At 35.8% G+C, this 21669-nt stretch overlaps 1 protein-coding gene across 4 annotated transcripts in view; it reads left to right on the forward strand.

The window, feature by feature from the left end:
* LOC109108079 (forkhead box protein N3-like) overlaps positions 1-21669 on the forward strand; it is an 80974-nt gene that overhangs the window by 39968 nt on the left and 19337 nt on the right. For all 4 annotated transcript variants that reach the window (XM_019121249.2, XM_042773778.1, XM_042773780.1 and 1 more), the window contains exons 3-4: positions 613-749; positions 13076-13143. In XM_019121249.2, coding sequence (XP_018976794.2) covers positions 613-749; positions 13076-13143 — 205 coding nt within the window. The remainder of the gene's footprint in view (positions 1-612; positions 750-13075; positions 13144-21669) is intronic.

A 21669-nucleotide genomic window follows, 5' to 3' on the forward strand; every position in this document is an offset into this window, starting at 1 on the left:
AGTAAATCATTAATATTATTACATATTTATTTAATATATTAAAATATTAAATATATTCATTAAAAATAAATAATATACATGTATTAAATATTTTAGTGTTTAATAAATGCAAATTACTATTGACTAAATAATAAATAGTCATATTATAAAATGTTATATCTGTATTATGTATTAACATTTCTGTCCATCATGTTGGAACCCCCGTGTAAGCTTGCCACAATGCATTTTGGAACTGCATAATCTGCAAAGGATACTTGTTACACTGCTTTAGAATTTAACCAATGCACACCTTTGATGCTCAGCTATCCGTCATTGCATAGTCATGATTTCATTAATTTACTAGATGATCTGTTGTTTCAGTATGAAGTAAATTAAAATTACAAACGGAAGCACAGCCCAATAATTTGTGTCTGTAGATGCGATCCATACATTGAAATCCACATACCAGAATAACAGCTGATTCATCTGAGCCAAAGGTAAAAGAAGCAAAAACACACAAACACCAGTTTTTGCCGCAGCTGAAAATCTTTGACCGGTTCTGCTAGCCGCCCTGACACGTTTAGCAGCTTTTTCTATTTTCTGTCCTGATATGTTCCTCTTCCTCCTCCACAGAGTATCGGGAAGGGCTCCCTGTGGTGCATAGACCCAGAATACAGACAGAATCTCATCCAGGCGCTGAAGAAGACGCCTTATCATCCTTATTCCCAGGTGTTCACCACGCCTCCCACCTCACCTCAGGCATATCAAAGGTAGGCAAGCGGCCCACTGGACACATCGATCCTTAAACCTCACCAAATGTCTCTCTCTCTCCATGCTGAGTGCTTGTCCCTGTTGGTATCGGTTAGCAGCAGAACCCATGGGTGTCAGCGAGCTGAGCGGAGCTATCAGTGCGAGACCTGGCATTGGGTTCTGAGTGGCATCCTCACTGCTCCATTTCATTTTGATCCAGCTAACAGGTCTGCGTGCTCCCAGCCACTCAACTGTGCAAGACAAAATAATTGCTTTACTGTAAAACTCGAACTGGCATATCATCCTTAACAAAGGATATGGAACAAATGGGCAGCCAGCTCAGAGGCTAGAAAGGGAAAATGGAGATGAATGCTTTTAAAGAGATTGAATTAAAGTGGACAACTCTAGTAAGAGAGATCGGGTGGGTTTCAGGTGTTGCTCAAGCATGGAGAGATGATTAAGGAATGAGGTGGAGAAGGGAGCCGCGCTCAGATGTTTTTGGATAGGGTTTTGTCACGACGGCCTGCATTTCTCCCTTCAGCAGTACTGCAAGTTGCAAGCACATTGCTGCCTCATCAAGGCAGAAATCTCAAAGCTCGACAAACAATTGCTGAATAAGGTTGTTTCTTTAAAAAAAATGTACCTTTTTTCTCCCAAAATGCATGTGTGCAGAAGGTGAAATTGCGCTGTTTGCCAATTTTTGCGCCACAGAATACTGAGTGAAAATAATCACATACCTGATGAGAGGCTTTTTGAGAGGAATGATAATTGGTGTTATTTTATTCTAAGGTTTCTTATTATATCTGAAATATTTTTCGAAAGCTTTGCACCTGGTAAATCAGTTTTATTGAAAAACCACCCTCAGTCAAATTTAACCAGGTATACTATCAGGTACATGCTTTGGATTAATTGGATAAAAAAAAAAATCTGATATATTTTTTTAATGTACTTGTATTTAAATGTTTAAACTTAATATATTTTTAATTTGAAAAAGATACATTGTACATTCATACATTAATTATACATTGATTATATATTGATTATATATTTGAAACATATTGTTGCCAGAAAAAAATATTTGTGTGGGCAATTTAAAGACCCTAGCACTCAGAACCGACCTAAAACATATGGAATAGAGCTGTGCAAATTGCATTCCGCAGTAATTTTTTGGCTGTGTTTGTGCCATTACCTGATTTACATAATTCTTTTACTGAATCACATGCTAAAACAGCGCAGACAGCATGTGCAAATAAATGACTCTATCAGTGGGCGCAGTTCATTCTTAGCAAATTCCCCTTCTGTATTGAGTGTTGCAGTCAGTTGTGTTCCGCTGATTATGTTGTGTGGGAACAGCACTAGGTTGGTTATTAGCACCAGGTGTTCAAAGATGTGGAGGCCCTGTGGGAAGAGGAGATCACAGAGGACGGTCCCTGTAGCCTACACCTCTTCAAAACAACAGCCTATAACATCCTCACAATACTATTTCCAAAGACACACTCTTAAAAATAAACTTTCCAATTAGAGCCAGAAAAGGTTTTACAGCCTAATGCCCTAGAAGAACCTTTTTAAGGTCCACAAAGAAGTTTTAAATCTCTAGATTTTTCGAAGTGCAGCTTTAAAGATCTCAGGCAGGTTTAACTTGTTCTGTTTTAACACAGATTCACAGATCGGAACTTTATAATGGCGCATTAAGAACTTTTTTAATCTCCAAAGAACATTGCAGCCCCAAAAATCTACTGAATCTAATGAGATGTTTACTTGCAGTGTAAATTGGGCTTTTTTAGCAAATCTGTTACTCTTATTGAATGAACTCGACCTCATCTAATTAATATCTATAAGTTTTTGCAGTTTATACTATATTCCGCCCTCACATTTTAGATCGTTCTGATGACCCTGATGTAAGGCGTGTGTGAATAAGTTAGCAAAGATAGCACAGTAGTGTTGGGCACACACAGACTCGGCTTCCTCTCTCTCTCAGGCCAGATGGTCAATCTGCATGTAGCAGTGTGTAATAAAGTGTTTATCTGGCCACTGCGGCTCTCAGGAAGCCAAATGAAGCTTTTTATAGCATTCCTAAGGTTGACGCGAATCAGCTGAGTCATAGACTGACACACTCCTCTTTTCTGCTCATTTTTTTAATGCACCACTCTTTCATCTTTGCTGTTTTTGTAATCACAGCAATAGCATGGAGATTAGATCTTGAGGGTAGTAAGCTGAGAGCTTCAGCAACAAAAAAATTGGGGACATTAAGACGTTGTTGTTGTTTTTATGAAGAAACTAATACTTTTATTCAGCAAGGACACATTATATTGATCAAAAATGACAGTAAACGTTTTTACACTGTTACAAAAGATTTCTATTTCAAATAAATGCTGTATTGTATATCATGTTGTTGTGCATAGTTGTAAAGGTCAGTGAGAGGATGGTAATGACTGTGGTTTTGATCTAAGAAACCTTGACTAACATTAAATGGCATGTGTGGGCTCAGGTAGACGAACATTCCTTAACATGCTCAGAGAGTTTGAGAGGCACAATGAGAACGAGAGCGCAGGAGGAGCAGCTGGGCCTCGGAGTTCACCAATGCATGTTTGCCCTTGCGAGGTTATTAGCGTGATGGTCGCCATAGCAACAGGAACGCCTCCATGGTAACACATAGCTGAGACAGGTGCAGTTGCATCACAGGGCTATTTGTTGCCTGGCAAAAGGACAGGCCATTAGCGCTTGAGAAATACACTATCGCCCTGGAAACACGCAACTCTCCATGGCAACCGCAGATGGCTTGGAGCCTATTTGAGGGTTTTCTGTACCTGCTTTTGTCTGTCTTCATAAAAATTCGGAGATGCGTGAAATATTGGAGATGACAACTGGAGGTCCAGTTGCTTTTGGAGATTAATTTTAAATGGGACTGTGAATCTGAAGAAGCCCAGAAAGAAAGAGAGGGAGGAAAAAAACGGTGAATGCACAGAGAGTGACATAATTCTCATTTTTAATAGTTGTCATTTCAGCCCGTGGGTAAAAATGCATTACTAAGAAAACAAATTCAATGTACAAGCTGATGAAAAGCCCTAGTCGGGTATTGTCTTGTTTAGTTTCTTTCTCTTTTTTTTTTTCTCTCCCAGATTTCCAGTCTTGTTTGTGTGCCTCTGCCCCCACCTCTCCTGCCTTCAAGTCTTCTCAGTAACACTAAATGACAAGATCGCCCACTTTTCCACGCTTACTCGAATGGCCGGTGCTGTAAATGATGGGGCTTCCATATCTGGCAGAAACCCTCAGTGGTGTCCTCAGATCTCTTCCGCCTATAAAGTTTAGAGATATATTAGCTTTTCAGCAGCCCAGACTGATGAACCTTCCAGTGGAACACGTCGCATGTCTCTTTGATTAACATAGGTCTGAGAAGAACATCCTTTGCTGAGAGAGGCATTGGGGGGTGGTTGAGGTATTTTGAGGGTTAAGTGCTTATGGCATGAGTGAGGATTTCTTTAGTTCATTTAGCATACACAAACATCTTATTTAGCTTCTCTTATAATCTCTTTTGTCATCTTTTTAGGTGATTTAGAGAAACAAAAAGGAGGTTGTGGAAGATTGTGGCTTTTTTGGGTGGCGGTAGGCAGTCATTGAAAGCGCATCTGTGGAGATTTATTATCTTTGAGGTATTTTAGTTCCTTTGGAAGTTTGTCAACAGCCTGCCTTTTTCCTGTTAAAAGTCCATGGGAAATATTCAGTCTGGAGCCACAAGTCGTATTTTTCTGTGCTCTAAAACCACTTCCCCCCAGCTCTGATTTAGTTGTTTGTACAGACGATTCTTGTATCTCAAATACACTTTCTTTGAGTTTCACCATCTACAGTCTAAAAAAAAATAAAGCTTCTTCTGATTTAGTTGTTTGTACAGACGATTCTTTTAGAAGAGTCCTTTTAAGGGCTCCTCAAAGATCCTTTCTATTCGCCAGCGGGTTGCACGACCCAATCGAAAATGATCTAAAAATTGTGAAACATGCAAAAATGTGAGTAAAACAGAAAATTGCAAATGTGAGTATTGCGATATACTGTACATATCGCAATGGTTTGTTTTATTTGTATGATTTTTATATTAGGATATTGCAAATGTTATTTTTGTGATTTACTGTACATATCGCAACGGTCGCGTGGCGTTTTTTCGCGCAGTCGGTGTGACATTGGCCCTATTTGTTTAAGCGAGGCGTTTAAAGAATTCGTTTGACCGTCCCAGTGTGTGTCTTAAGGGTGGTGTGCGCGCGCAATAGAAGAACCATTTTTGGCTCCTGTGTAGGGTTGCACGTCGAAAATGTCTAAAAAATTGCACGTGATGTTATAATTGTTGATGTTTTGAAACCGATATCTGAATAATTTAAATAAACTTAAATCAAAATGCGCAAAAGGTCAAATTTAGGTCTTTCACCGTCAGTGTGTCTCCGCGCGCTTTGGGTGTGTGGCGTCTGTGCGCACAGAAAACTGACCCTGCGAACACCGAGTTGATTCGTCTTTCACGTCTCCTTTTTGAACAGACACATACCCACAGAATTGTCAAAATACCTGTCTCGACAATCATTCTCGTAAACGCAGCCAGTTATGTTTTTGATGAATGTAAACAGCTGAGAAAGAAATCGGATGTGTATCATTGTACCACAGGATCCCTGCAGTCGGTCTTAAAGTGACAGCAGCCTATAAATACGTGCTGCTGAATATGTTACTAATGTTAATCAAACAACAAAACAAAACAAAGATTAATCTTATTTTACTTCATACATTGAACACTATGCAGTGTTATTTTACACTTAATTATTACATTTCTGTACCTGAATGCTACGGTTTATTTTATCTATGCTTGTTATTTTTATTTTATTTTTATTTTTTATTTTTTTTACTGATTGTTGACTGTTCACTTGCTTTTAATCATTTTTTAACTTTCTTAGGCGATAGTTTTTGCTTTGGTATATGAAGAAGTACTTAAAGTGTACTTTAAGTAATAAACAGAAAGCAAAGTTACATACATTTTTTTGTTTGTTTGTTCACATTGATGTTAAAGACATTTTCTGATTTGTGTCATTACTTTTTATGTAATGTTAAAACACTGCTGGTCACTTTCAGAAGTTGTAGTGGTGCTTTCTTTTCCAAGAAAGCATGTGAAATATTTATTGGTTATATAATTTTCATTTTTTAAATATTTTAAAATATAATTTTAATTGACTTTACACACTTAAGTCAATATAGTATCAGTATCGCATATTGAATATCTCATTATTTAACAAGGCTCTTTAACAAGACTTTTTTCTTCAATATCACACAGTCCTACTTTCAATGAACAATTCTTAAAAGAACAATTTTTTCTTAGTCTTAGGTGTTCTCAACCTTCTGGCCCCGAGAAAGCCTCCATTGTGAGCCGTGAGCCCGGGTGAGAGCAGTTCAGATTTCACACGAACAAAAGTTAAAAACCTCAAGGTGAGAAGTAACCTGCAGGGGAGAACCGGTGCTGGCACCAATTAGACCTTAGATTAGTTAAAGAGGATTGCGATTGTAGGGGTAAAAGGAAAATGTAGTGGGCGATAGGATTTGAAATGAGATTATAGAATCAAGCGAAAGGAGGTAAGCTTTGTTTAAAAATGAATAACCCAGGCCTGCTCCTGATGGAGATGGAGAAAGCGGCTGTTCCTTGAAAGGTGCGAGTGTTTGCATTAACAAAGCAAACAGATAGAGCATGCCAGATTAAATATAGATGGGCTATATACCCAGCAAGACTGCAGCCGGTGGCACATGTGTTTTACATTCAAACATCCAGCAAGGGCAAAAGAGCGCCCTTCCCCATTGATGTTTAACATTTTTTGAAAATGCTCCGGCATGCATAGCTGCACTACCAGAGCCCTGAAGAAACAGGTTTTTGGCTTCATAGCTGTCGTTAACATTTCATTAAAAAGCATTTCTGCTGAAGAAGTGAGCCATGTTCCCACAGAGCGGGTTCAAAGAGGTTCCGCTGCAGCCGGTTGGGGTCGTTTCCGCTTAGATTACCGGGATATGCATATGCAGGCCAAGGTAGCAGCTCTGTTCTGTTCCAGGCCCTGTACCCTGATGTAACCCCTCCCTTTCCACCCCTCAAGTGTTGTTACACAACAGGTTTTAAATAGATTTTTACATGTTTTGAAGAAAATGAGGTGTGCTTGCCCATGCAAAACTTACTGGCACTATGCTAGCACACGGCTCAACAATAAGGCTGGCCCACTGCATAAGAGCATATCAGATTTTTAGCCTAGTTGATGGAAATGTCACTTTGGTCAGCACTTTATCTTACATTTTTTGATTACGTTCAAGCATTTTATACATATAAAATATGTATTTCATATCTTTTTATTTATTCGTAATTGTATTTTTTTTATATATTCATTATGTACTTTATTTTACTTATATTTTTATTTGTACTGTATATATTAAATTTAATTTAAATTTAAATTAAATTAAATTTATGCATTTAGCAGACGCTTTTATCCAAAGCGACTTACATTGCATTCAGGCTATCAACTTTTACCTATCATGTGTTCCCGGGGAATCGAACCCCCAACCTTGCGCTTGTTAACGCAATGCTCTACCACTTGAGCTACAGGAACACACATATATACTTGTGTGTTTATTATTATTAATATTATTATCATATTATAATATTATTATATATAATTAATATTAATTTTAAAAATTAAAATACACAAGTAAAATATAACCATTACAAATATCAACAAAGTTAAAATTAGAAATGTGTTTTATGCAAAATAATTGTGTGTGTGTGTGTGTGTGTGTGTGTGTGTATATGTGTATATATATATATATATGTATATATATATATATATATATATATATATATATATATATATATATATATATATATATATATATAGTTAATGTATTTTATTTATTTTGTTTTATTATATATTTTATTTTGAAATTATGTGTATAGTTTTATATTTATATTTTGTTTTATATATTTTGTTTTTAGATTTTTAATTGTAAATTATTTTATTATATAATTTATTTGAAAACTATTTTATGTATATGTATATATATACATACGTGTGTGTATATGTACATCAAATAATTTTGAATAAAATACTGAATAAATTAAATATAACAATTAAAAAATCGATGTAATTGTAAATTAATTTTAATTAAAATAATTATATATACAATTATATAGTTATATACACATTTATAATTAGAAATATTAAAAATTGTTTTAAAAAAATATATGTATACACTTTTTTGTGAGCCACTGAAATTGTGGTGGATAGGAAGTAGACATCTGAACTACTGGCCTTAAAACTTAAAAATCCTTACTTTTGAGACCTTTAGGCTGTTTGCTATGGTGTTGCTAGGGTATTCTGGTTGGTTGCTAGGTGGTTTCTCATTGTCCTAAGGCCAAAGAGTACACCACAAGTCTCTGATTTTCCCTCCTTTAATTTAGTTTATTGTCTGCCAGGCAACTGACTGTATGATTTGCAGTATGATTCATGTCCATAGCACAAACAGTTTTGTGCTTAAGTTGAATAGGAGTTTGTTCAAATCACTAACACTACGTATGAGCAACAGTAATAGTTCCTTTAGTCAAGGACAAGAGCCGCTATTGATACAAGGCCACATCAGGCCTCTTGGGCTCAAATTTCATCACCAGCTTTTTGATTGTTCCCTCCTCTGAATGTGTTAAATTATACTGGTGAAATCATGGGCCAGATAATTGCAGCTGGAGATCTTATTTCTTTTTATTATGTTCAGAGAGTGGAGGGCACATAATAACATATAAATAACGTAATATCATAAAAGCTTTCCTGCTTTTTTGGTTCGGTTCTTACAGCTGATTAAAAAAAGGACCTGGGTCGTCTATCATGAGGCATGCTGTGTCCATGGCAACACATACCATAGCTGTAACCCGATACAAAGCATTTGTGCATTAGGAGTATAAACACTGCTCTTGAAGTAGAAAGAGGGAGAGGTGGCATGTTGAACCCAACACTGCAGGGATCTTGCTCTTTCATACTGTACTTCAGCCAACAGTCTTTCTTTGCCTGTGTCAGCAGCATGAAAACCTACGCCTAACTCTCGCTTTCATTAATTTGAAGCCTAGTGTGCTATAGTGAATTCAGATATAACAAAACTAAACTGACTTTTTTCGTCTATGTTTTTGTTATTTCATTAGAACACTTTTCTTCTTAAACAGTTAGGCTAAATATATGCTGTATATTCCTGTAGCCTTATAATTTGTATATAATTTTATATAATTTATAATTTATATATGGATTATGCCAACATTATCAAATCTTTCAAGGTCAATATCTACCTTTTTTTTTATTCATTTTTTAAATGTATAATAAGTATTACATAATATATACTGTGTGTGTGTGTGTATATATATATATATATACATATATATAATATATATATATATATATATATATATATATATATATATATATATATATATATATATATATATATATATATAAAATGTTAATCAATTGAATATAATATAGTTGTATAAAATATTAAAATATTGTTATTAAAATGCTATAAATATTAAATATAATTGTACACCTGTTTATATAAAATATGAATTAATAAAAAAATTAATTGAATGTAATCTAAATATTAAACTATTATTATGAAAAATACTATATATATTAAATATGACATAATACAAAATTATGATTTGGATTAAAATATATTTATGATTTCAATTATGATTAAAATATAATTGTTTAATATTACATTATTTTCTGCCTTTTCTACTTAAGTGTTCAACTCAAATATCTTAATCAGAAATTAAATTTACCGTGTGAATACAAGTTTCTAATTTTTGTGGTGTGAATATTTTTATACTGCACTGATACTCTGACCGGTCTCATTTATTGTGGTTGTATGGAGTGAAAGTAAACGTAACAAACCCAAAAGTATTTATTTTTACCTTTATGCTTATAATAAGATGGTACACTTTCATTTTTTAAGTTTCAGAACTGTTGGATCCTGTACATTAGTAATGACTGAATATTATACTCAGGTGTGAGGTTAGTGAAAAAATCTCAAAGTTGAAAGTTAGAGATGTTTTAGTTGCTAGGCGACTAGTATGCTAATGAAGATGTTCGTCTCAAGCTGTGTCTGAGCAGTGCTGAGATATGTTTTAATCACTCTCAACGGGAAAAAAGAGGGAAAAAAATCAAACACATTCTGACGGAACACTGTAATTAATGGATCCGTAAAGAAATAGAGAGGTTCCATTACTTCTCACACTAAATTATCCTCAATTGTCAGGGCAGATACCTGAAATCTGACAGCCCTGCGGAGATTAGCAAATGTGAAGTGGCAGTGCTGTGTTTATTAGCTCGACGCTTGGAGATGCCATGCACTGTAGAGCACTCCTTCATCAGGAGAGGTTCAGAGCCAAAACAGCCCCGTCAACCCGCAGTCTTGGGCTTTTAAATACAACATGTAGACAAATGTGCTCAAAGCCCTGTGCCACCTCTGTTTGTTCTAATTCTCAATTAGTTAATATACTCTAAGAAGATTAAGAAGGGGAAGACGACAGAGCCAGTGTCTACACATACTGAATCTACAGGGAGGCAGAAAGTGGATAGAGAGCTAAATTGAAGATTAGACTGCTCCTGATTAGATTTGTGAAGCTCACAGTGAGCACTGAGCGAGGAATCGTACACAAGCAGATAACTGATCGAAACCGAGCAGCTAATCCACGGAAAAATATTTCGTAACCTTTGAAGCAAAAAATATTCAGATCAGAAGGGACTGTCAGAAAACAGAGATGTGGATAAACCATTTCGAATCTCTGTGGGAACTGCTAAATGTGAAACCATGCTCCAGTAGACCAATACTTCACAAATCCCAAACAAAAAGGTCAGGAAATTCATATTTGCTGTCACAGATGATCAGTGTTTGGGAATGCGAACAGTAAGAAGCATGAAGAATCATTAGAGGAGATGAAAAAGATAAAGAGAAAATTCACGACTTAATTTGGGAACTTTGATCATATTTGAAGCACTCATATTCTTCACAAATATTCTCATGTAGTATATTTGGTTAACATTTATTACTTGTTATAGTTAACATACAGTTGCAAACACTTATAATAGTTTATCTTTTCTATTTTAATCATTTATTTTATATTATTTTTAAATTTATTATACATGTATATATTTATATATATTTGAAATAAATTTAATAAATTTTAATTTAATATATTTTAAATTTAAATTAATAAATTTTTATTTATATATATATATATATATATATATATATATATATATATATATATATATATACATACATATACATATATAATTTTTATTGATATAAAATATTTAGTAATAATCAAAGTAGATCAATGTAATTATACAATATTTTTTAGTAATAAAATGTGTTACTATATTAATTATATAATGTAATAATGTATATAATATCGCTTTATTTTTTTTTATTTTTTTTTTTTTTTATTTTTTTATTAATGGTTTAATTTTTTTATTTAATTATTAATTAATTTACCATATATTGTTTGATTTATTATACTAATATGTCAATATGAGTATGATGTTTTGTTATGGTGACCCTGACATATCTCTTCTCAGATACCTTTTGAGTTTGTACACACATCCTGCCTCATACCATCATTTCTTTTTATGAAGGGGCTGTTGACCTCCTTCTCCAACGGATGTCTGTGACCACCAAGAAAAATCAATAGCTTTTATATGTGAGCAAGCTTGAAGTCTGGTCCCATTTCTCACAGCCAGCACAGTAACTTGCTTTTTTCCTCTGTTCATCACAGGCATATTCGAATGTCTATTTTCAGGCAATTTTCAAAACCAGTAATACAAATAAAAAAATAAATAATAAACATCCAGTTTTTTCTGCCTGAGTGACAGAACAGAGCACTGATATGGTTTACCAGATCGCTCAGTTCATTTGTTCCAAAAAAAAAAAAGGTCCCTCCAGTCGGGGGTGTTTAATTCAGCTGAATAGTTTCCCGCTGTGAAGCTCCATCACCTGAGCCAGCCTGTCATCTCAACATGAGAAAGTAATGATTAAAGCTACGAGAGCTCAGTTTGAAAGAGTTGCTGCATAGTCACGTCTCAACACTGTATAAGTCTCCATGTTTTGTTTACTCGGTCAGCAGCTGTTTGCTGGGGGCAGAGGAAGTTCCCATACTAAAACCTGCCATTGTACCCAATGTTAACTTCAAAATATCAGTTACTAGTTGGTTATTGAATGTTGACTAGTTTCAGATTTTTTTTTTTTTTTTTAGATTTAGATTTTCTGTTGGATTTTTTTATTTTCTAGAAGTGATGATTTAGTAAGCTTTACCTGTTACGGTTGCTCCTTCATCCGACAAATCACATGGTCAGACCCTCTAAAGTTGTTTTATAATTCATCTCATAATAATACTTGAAGGAACAGTTCACCCCAAAATGAAAATACGGTGAAAATTTACTCCCTTTCAGGCCATCTGAGATGTAGATGAGTTTGTTTCTTCATCGGATCAGATTTGGAGAAGTTTATCCAGTGGATCCTCTGCAGTGAATGGGTGCCGTCAGAATGAGAGTCCAAACAGCTGATAAAAAACTAAATAAAAAAATCACAGTAACCCACAAATAATCCACGTGTCTCCAGTCCGTCAGTTAATGTTTTGTGTAGTGAAGAAAGAAATCCATCATAAAGGTGTCTTTAATGTCAAATGTCTCATCTGAATCGTGAGTGAAATATGCATAGAAATAAATATATTGGCGGATTTTGATGTGAAAGGACAACAGGGGCTTTTTCACTTGAGGAAACCTTATGGATTTAGGACTTATATTTTGGCCAGAAACAATGGTTTACAGTTAAATCACCTGGATCTGTTTCTTGCAAACACGCAAGCTTTTCACTTTATAGTATGGTAATTGATGGACTGGAGTCATGTGGATTATTTATGGATTATTGTGATGGTTTAACCAGCATTCTGATGGCACCCACTCCAGCTGCATCCGTTAATGTTATTAATGTAAAATTGTGATAACATGATCTCCTAACTTCATAACTTGAAGTGTGATCCTGTATTAATTTATGATTTTACAGTATCAACATTAAAACTGGCAGAAGCTACGCTCACCATGGTATTTCTTTGTGAATGTGTACATGCGCTCTCTCTCTGTCTGTCTCACTCTTGCTTTCTCTGTCTTTTGGCACTGTTTATCTCTTAAAATATCTTTCATGCCATTTCGCTGTCTGTTTTTCAGGATTGCAGTCCATCTGTCAGTTGTGCATCATCTGTTTGTGTCACTTTCTCATCATTCTCTCCACTGTGTTTTCTTTACAGTATGTCCAGTCCTCCAATTTGGCCAGGAAGTCCCTTTTACAGAAAAAACAAGGGAGTCCTGCTACAAGGTAGAGTGACGTGTCTTACCGTATTTACATGCTATAAACCATTTTGTCCTTAATGTGTTGTTTGTTCCACTGACAACTGCTCTCTATTCATTTTTACCTGCATCAGTTCTACTACAAGAAGGGATCTTGGTTTATTTGCATGCTCTTTAGATGAGCCTTTCCTTCAAAAAAAGGCTCATATTCATGTACCTGGCTAGGTCCTAAAGGAATAAGCTGGATGGGTGATTATTTGATTTGTTTGCTCTGGTTTAAAAAGAGCTGTTTTTCTTTAAATTTCGTAATTATTATTATTATTATTTTTTTTAAGTAGTTTATAAAATATTCCACCGTTAGACAATAATGTGTACCATATAGGGTTAATGCTTGTTGCGTGCCTAAAAACGAATTGTTTTGTACACAGAACCCTTTTAAAGTTAAATCTACAATAGCAAACCTTTTTCTTAAACTAGACCTCGTGGCTGTTTCCTTGCCTATTTTAATAATGGCTGCAATGAAAGCCTTATTACACTCATTAGCCTCAGCAGGCAGAGGATTGGATGGCTTGTTGTGCACTTTTCCTGGGTATCTTGGTCCCAGCACTTGGAGAGTAAATGTTAACGATAACAGTTATAACAATTTTAGTTTATTTATTCAATGCAATAGCAATAAGTAACGTTTTATAGATAATAGACTTCCTATTTGTTGCATGTGAATTTTGCTGCTCTCTATTGATAGAGATGAGGATAGAAGACAGGACGTTATGCAAAATTAGAATCACATGGTTGGTTCATGAGCACAAAGCACAGTTTGGTCGCAGTTTATGCTGTTGAACCAATCCACCTCTTAACAGTTTTATCCAGTAAAAGACTAATGCCTACTGTGGCCCAATGACACACGTGGTTGACTTATTGACATGCCCGGAAGCGTTTCTTTAGACACCTAAATGAATTTGCCTTCAGTGCACCTAAGATGTGATCTATATTTAATTTGACTGGAAATTAATTCTCGACAAACTCTAAAGACATTGACCGATGGCTTGGTTTGTTTCACAGCGCATGGTCCATCGTCCTGATATACTTGATATTCTTGTCCTGAAAATTTCTTTGTTCAAATCTCTCCTTAGTATGTGCTGGATCCTTCCACATGTTTTTTTTTGATGAGACTCATGCGTATGAATCATAGTAATCAGAGATTTAATTAACCTGGTGGCATTTAAAGCAGTACACTAATGGAAGTGCGGTTTGAGAGCTGTTATTATAAATATGTTTCCCATCCAAGGTGCAAGTGTGACACTCACGGCAGTCCAAAGCCCAGCAGACATCCACTTCCTACAGCAACACAGCAGAGCATCTCTAGTTGCTCACTCACAGCCTGATCATTACTTTACTTTTTTTGTTTAGTTACATAAACCCCTGTACCATAATGAGTATCTGATGAATGCGAATGAGTGCTTAGTTATATATAGTTATATATCATCACCCTCTTAAACACGCTTATATGACAAAGAAAATCACAACACACCCTCTCGAAGAGCGGCTTTTGAGCGCTGCATAGAGGTGCCGTGCAGGCAGCAACTTGCTCAAAATAATTGGCAGTTAGCTGTGTGTTTTGTAAACTCTTTTGTGGCTGTGACATTATCTGACGCGTGGGGAGGCGACAGCGATACACCTGCAAAGGCTGCCATATTTGTAGGAGGGATATCTGCTGAGCTCAGAAGTGCTAGTGCACAAAACCTTGTTGCACGCACTGCACCCTTCGCCATCATTCTTTCTCAAATATGCCATTGAATATTAAAGCGAAGTTTTCTTCTGCTTGTCAAGGCCCTGGATGTTGCATAGCTATTGAAACATCAATTAGATCTAAGATGCCAGTTTGATATAATTCGCCGTTTTAGAGGAAGTTTATAAAAGGCAAATAAGTTATTAAGGCTAAATAATCTTTTTTATGAAAAGATGGATGTGAAATGGGTTCAAAGGCAGGAGAAGAAAGCGCAAGCCAGCTTCATTTCAGAGATAACACTTTTCAAGAAGATTTTGCATTTTGTCTTTCCACTCTAAAGTACAACGAGTCTAAAATATTTAGTTTTTTTTTTTTTTTTTCGTGTGTGTGTTCTTGTACTCTCTGAGATGAAGATTTGCGGTGAAGTCACTAGACGGACTAGCTGCAGGTCTTTTGACTATGGCTTTTATTGGTGACAGGTCGATCACTGGCACTTTGTCAGTCATGGCAGCCCAGATGTCATTTAGTTTCAAAATGGAAGTCTCCTAGAAACTTCTTAACTTGCCATAAATTGTAAGCGAGTGCGAACACAGATAGGGGGCATGTTTAGCCTATTCGTTAAAGTCGACTGGAATTTCCATTTGCATCCCATTTTAAGTCCATAATGTGATGTATATCTGGGTGAAACCGGATATTCCATGTAGGAGTAATTGATTGTATCCTAATATAGGAAGTTTGATAAAACAAGAATACGTATGCAAATAAATAAACAGACAAAAATATTGATTTGTTATGCGAGAAGATAATGGGAATTAAGAATCAAGTTATTTTTAATTTATTATAATTTAATATTTTACAATTGCATTTATTTGATCAGAACTCTTTTCTCTGTCTCTCTCTCTCTCTCTCTCTCTCTCTCTCTCTATATATATATATATATATATAAAATTAAATGCATCCTTGTGGCATAAAGTAAAGAAATTTAAAACAACAACTTACTGACATCAAACTTATGAATGCTGGCGTATGCATTTATATATTTTATTTGATTAAAAAGTGTAAAATCATTTTCTTATTTTTAAGTGCATGTAGCTTTATTCTGTCCTGAGATCTTGTTATAGCAAAAGCTTGTGGTAAATTGTGTGAAATGTGTACTGATCCTGCACACTAGTGGTTTGTATTGCAGCACTGTAGTGGTCCATATCCAGCTCTCTTATTGGATTTTAACAGACTTGTTACTGACGGAAAAGACAAGCACACAACCACACAAAGACCAAGAAGTTCTAAGAACTATTTAGTAAGGGATTACCAGTGAGATTTACTCCTTCAGTTTCACTGCAAAACTGATCATTGCCCCCCCTCTATCTTTCTGTCTCTGTCTCTCGCTCGCTGTTATTTTCTCACACTCTCTCACAGCTAAGCACCTCTCACCTCTCGCCCAGTTACCAGTGGGTCGGGATTGATTTGGTGATTGTGGAAGCCCTTTTGACACTCCATGAAAAACGATCCAAATAAACCCCCCTCTTTCCTCTCTTTTGCTCTTTCCTGGGTTTTTTCCAGCCTCTTCATGTTGAGTAGCACCTCTGAAGTTCAAAGCCTGTAGAAGGCTGTGGCTGTGTTTAGAAATGCTGTAGAACACAAACTCTGCTTCTGTTGCTCAATTAGTGAAAGGAGGCTCAGTGATTTATAACTTTTTACATATTTGTGAAAATCCCTCATAATGCTAGGATGTTTGCTATGGTGTTTCTAGGGTGTTTTGTATGGCTGCTAGGTGCTTTCTATCATTTCCAGGTTGTTCCGGGAGGTCACCGAGTGGTTACTTTATCAAGTTGCATGATTTGCTCATTGAGGTGCACATATTAACTGTAAAGAGGTCAGTTTTTTTATGAGGCATGACAGTAACAATAAAGATGTAGGAAGTCTTGAGTAGATGTCCCAGTTATCCGGAGTGCACGTTTCCCCTCTCTGTGACTCAGTGTGGTCTATAGGTCGTTATAGTAAATTTCCCTTCATGTTTGCATTAAATCATTCCAGACCAATAGGATTAGGACACAAAACATCCTTGATGAGCTGTGACATATGCATTGGAAGTGCATACATACTGGTCACGTCCACTGTTTGAAAGCGGCAAAGAAATGCAGAAAAATTTCACACCTTTAAAGTACACTAACCAAAATTTCTAAAACTCTCTTCCCACAAGCCGAATGTATTCATCATGCAAGAAACACGTTAAACTAACTTTTGTTTTTGAGTTCTGATGAATTACAGTGAGATGCATCTCTCTGTTTTTCCCAGCCGCAACAGTTTGAAATTCAGGAGCTAAGTCACTCGCTTGCTGAGAAGAAAGGCTGTCAGGATTGGACGGAGCTGTGGAACTCTTTCAGTAATGCTTTTCAGACCTTATTATTCTCAACGCCTGCAAGTGTGCGCTGGAACGAGAATGCTGTCTCCTGCCTGCCTTGCTGTCTTGCACGTTTCCTCTTTTATCTCCTCTCTGTTCTACAAGAGTTGTATCAAAATGGACGTGACAAAACTGAGCCGTGTTTTGAAAATGTAGTCACGTCTAGTATGTGTATGAGAATGTGTGTATGTACTTTTATGTCAGTGTGTGTGTTTGTGCACTTTCCATCCTTTCATCCTTGCTTAGTGTTCCCTTCCTGCAATGTTATTAGGGTTATCGGTAATCTAATTTGATAAATGTGATTCACTGTATGTTTTGTTTAAATAAATACACACACACACACACACACACATATATATATAAATTTATTTTTTTTAAGAAAAGGAGGGAGATACATATTTGTGGAAATCATCATTGCGCAACAAATGCTGGTGACTGAGCCCAGAGCCAAGAACATTAATTTAAGATATGACTGCCTATGTCAAACAACAATATTTTTTACAATGTACCCTAAATGCTTTTTGTGGTCTAACAGACCTAGATAGTGCAAATGTAGTCAACATTTTAACTCGCAAAACAGTTTGTTTTATCAGAACACATGGCTACTTTTGAAAATCTCTACACAATTCTACAGAAATGCATGCTTACAGTAGAAAACATAGAGCATGTGAATACATGCATGTGTTTTCTTCGTGTAATAAGCAGTAATGAAAGATTGTGGGAGAGTTTCTGTTGGCTGGAGGCTTTGCTTCAGGGGATCAGGCTGAAAATGTTCCTTGTGCTCAGTTCACCTGCCATTCCTCAGATTTCACCGTTGATAAATAGCTGCTGTGTCATAATTGTTCTGCATTTCTTCCTCTCTTTGAATTAGTTGAAAGAACGAAAGAAACAGAGAGAGAAGGGGTGCAAAGAGAGCACAATAGAGCGCTGTGTTGTCATGTTAGTGACATTACCTGTCTTCTCTAGAGCTGGATGAATAAATTTTCATTTCAGAAATTCTTTCATTCTCTACTACAGCGGCTGCTTTGAACCTACATGAGTCAGATGAGTGACTAAGAAGTCACATTGAAATGTATTCATCTCTGCCTCTGATGCCACCCTGGCTTAACGATGGGGGGTCTGTTCTAAAAGCTATTTGCCTTTCAGCATCAGGGAAAAATGTCTGGGGAACCCTTGTCTCATCATTTCACAAGACCCAGCCAACATAACATGCAACATACTGTATAAATGTAAATATACAGTGGGGTTTCCATTCAAATCTGGGAATCCAAAATTTGATTCAAATCTGGAAATATTTTAGAAGTATTTCAACAAGTTAATATAAAATAAGTAATGATAATTAGTAATAAGTAACGTCCAGTCAGATTTAACATGCAAAGCAGAATTTCTGTTTATTTATTTAAGATCCTAATTAGGAGACGATGAGCACATTAAACTTTGTGCTGTGCTGCTTATATTTATCAAGCAGTAAAAATGTTGCGTCCCATGCCTAAAACAAGGCGTCTGAGTCAGGATGAGTGCAAGGACAATTTTAGAATGACACGACAGTAATTTATGAAAAAATAAAAAATAGAAGTGTTTTGTCCAGTGATCTGATTTTTGGAGCTCAAAAGAATATATTGACTCTGAATAGACACTGACTGCCTCTGGGTCAGATTTTTTCTTTCTTTTTTTTTTTTTTTTTGTATTTTACCTGAGGTCTGTCTATCTCTCCATCTTTCCCTCTTTCAATCCCATATTTTCTCCATCTCATTCTCCCACTCCCACTGAGGAAGGAAGGCATTGTGTCTGTATGACTCAGCTGAAATAAGAATAAATCTCCATTTTTGTCAGGCTAGTGTAGACAATAAAATGAAGTGACAGAGAGAAAGAAAGAGGGTGGATTAGATTGGGTTGAGTGAAAGAAAAAAAAATGCTAAAAATATGCCTCATCCAGGACATTTCCACTCTTCTAAAACTAGCTCAATATGGTGAGCTCATTAATATACTTGGGCAGAATACAGCAGTTTTTGTTTGGTTGCTAGGGTGTTAGGAGGTTGCTAAAGCATCCTGGGTGGTTGCTAGGTGGTTTCTAATGTATCCTGGAAGGTTGCCATGGTGTTTTGGGAGTTGCTAAGTTGTTCTGAGGCTGTTTCTCAATATGCATTCTTTAGCGATCTTGCGTCCTTGTGTTCTCGCTATACATCATCATTAACTGTCGAAGTTCAATTCCAATTCTCAAGAACGCAAGTTCAGAGGATGCATGGAAGTGCCTGGATGTGTTCTTGATATCAGGGATGCATCAAGTGCAGACTTTAGAGAATCCAGCCGTTTGAAATCCCAGAAGACGCTGCGGGCGGTCAGTGTACAGAAACCTGCAAGCTTTAAACTTGCTCTCGCAAATGCTTGACGGCTCTTGAAAGTAAACATTTATCGTTTTGTTTTACTTAATTTTAATAATGTTATAAGACCCGCAGAAAGTCTGCAGTATTTTTATTGTCATATTAAAATGAATCTTAACATAGTCATAGTTAAACATATAACGCTGTAAAATAAAACGATATACAATTATATGGTATGTAAATATTATCTATAATAGTTTAAAATGTTTTAATAAGTTTTGTTTGTAATGTTATGTTATATTTAGGGTTCACTGGCCACTGCTTATGCTGTGATTATGTGGTCAGTTAAGCAAGAACGCAGCAAATCTCAATACTCATAAGGTTGTGTTCTGTGTTCTCGCATCCTTCCGGTGTTTTGGGTGGTTGCTTTGGTATTGCTATGTAGTTGCTAAGTTGTTTGGAGTGTTTTTTAGCATATTGTTATGCGATTGCTGTGGTGTTCTGGGCGGTTGCTAACCTGTTTGGAGTAGTTGCTAAACTGTTCGCTGACTATTACTTCAGCAACAAAAGTAGCAGTGCTTTAACAAGCTGCACAATTTGAGGTTTCATTCCTGACTATAACAGTTCAGGATGAAGCTTAAAATTAGTGATAGGGGTTTTGAAAAATTATTATGACTGAACAATAATAATAGTGATGTTTACCTAAGCAAGCAGCACTAATTATGTGTGGCTCATCTCCTCCAAATCCATTTTTCCTTGTCAATTCAATCTTCCCATTTGGAAAAAGAGAAAAATAACAGGGAGACGGACAGAAAGCAGATAGGACAGAACTAGAAACATTAATCAGGAGAAAGACTTTTGGTCTTCCAGACTCATCAAGCACTCATCTCTGAGACTGGTGGCAGAGCGTCTGTTCTCTGCATTGTCTCTCAGACGGAGGTTCGTGGGTGTTGCGTCTTACTGAGCAAATTGAAATCATCAAGTGGCATGGCTCATGCTAATTGCTCTGTGGAATGTGTAAAGTTTATTGAAAGCTGCTATTGTAAAGCTGTCCGCACTTAACAATCACCGTCCTGCCGCTCTACCGTCCCGCTGTAAGAGTGCGTTCACTACAGTGGTTCAGGCTGAGGATTGCAGAATGATTAAAGAAACTTTATAAGCTTGATGGTATAAAAATGTACATTTCTTGTTTATTACCACCCACTGCTACTTATACCAACAATGGAAATAAGCTCAGTTAGAATAGCAAAATATGTGAGAGTGTTGCTGTTGTGTGACTGTATTGTATTGCAATTGGTAGCACTTCAGTGGTAATTTTTTGAAGGGAGACTTTTCTGATTATCGAGGCTACTTTTTTTAATTTTAAAAATACAGTAAAAACATTAATGTGAAATATTATTAAAATTGAAAGAAATTAATACTTTTATTCAGAAAGGATATGTTAAATTGATAAAAGTGATAGTAAAGACTTAGATCGGTACAAAAGATTTTTATTTTGAATAAATGCTGTTCTTTTTACAGAATTCCGCAAAGAGTATCACAGGTTCCCAAATAAATAATTAAAATAAAAATTAAGCCGCACAACTGTTTCCAACATTGATAATAAATCAGAATATTAGAATGATTTCTGAACGATCATGTGACACTGAAGACTGGAGAAATGGCTGATGAAAATCCAGCTTTGCCATCACAGGAATACAGAAAACCATTATCTTAAATTGTAAAAATATTTCACAATATAACTGTTTTACTGTATTTTCAATCAAATAAATGCAGCCTTGGTGAGCATAAGATACTTCTTTAAAAAACATTATAAAACTTACTGATCCCAAACTTTTGAATAGTAGTATATATAATTGAAATGGCTTAATAACAGTATTTCATTATGGTTACACTCAAATTGGTTACAAAATAGATGAAGTATAAAAAAACACATACAGTTAATTGTACCCAGCATGAATGTAGAATGCACAAAATAAACATGAATGAACATCAGAAGGTATTTTATTTCAACCGCCGAAAGATGTCAGTACACACCATGTTTCAAATTTAAGTCCACCGACGTTAATCTACTCTCTTGTCTACTCTCTGGTTTGTTTGTCAGAC

The sequence above is a fragment of the Cyprinus carpio genome, chromosome A17 (assembly GCF_018340385.1).
Source record: "Cyprinus carpio isolate SPL01 chromosome A17, ASM1834038v1, whole genome shotgun sequence".
Classification (NCBI taxonomy): Eukaryota; Metazoa; Chordata; class Actinopteri; order Cypriniformes; family Cyprinidae; genus Cyprinus; species Cyprinus carpio.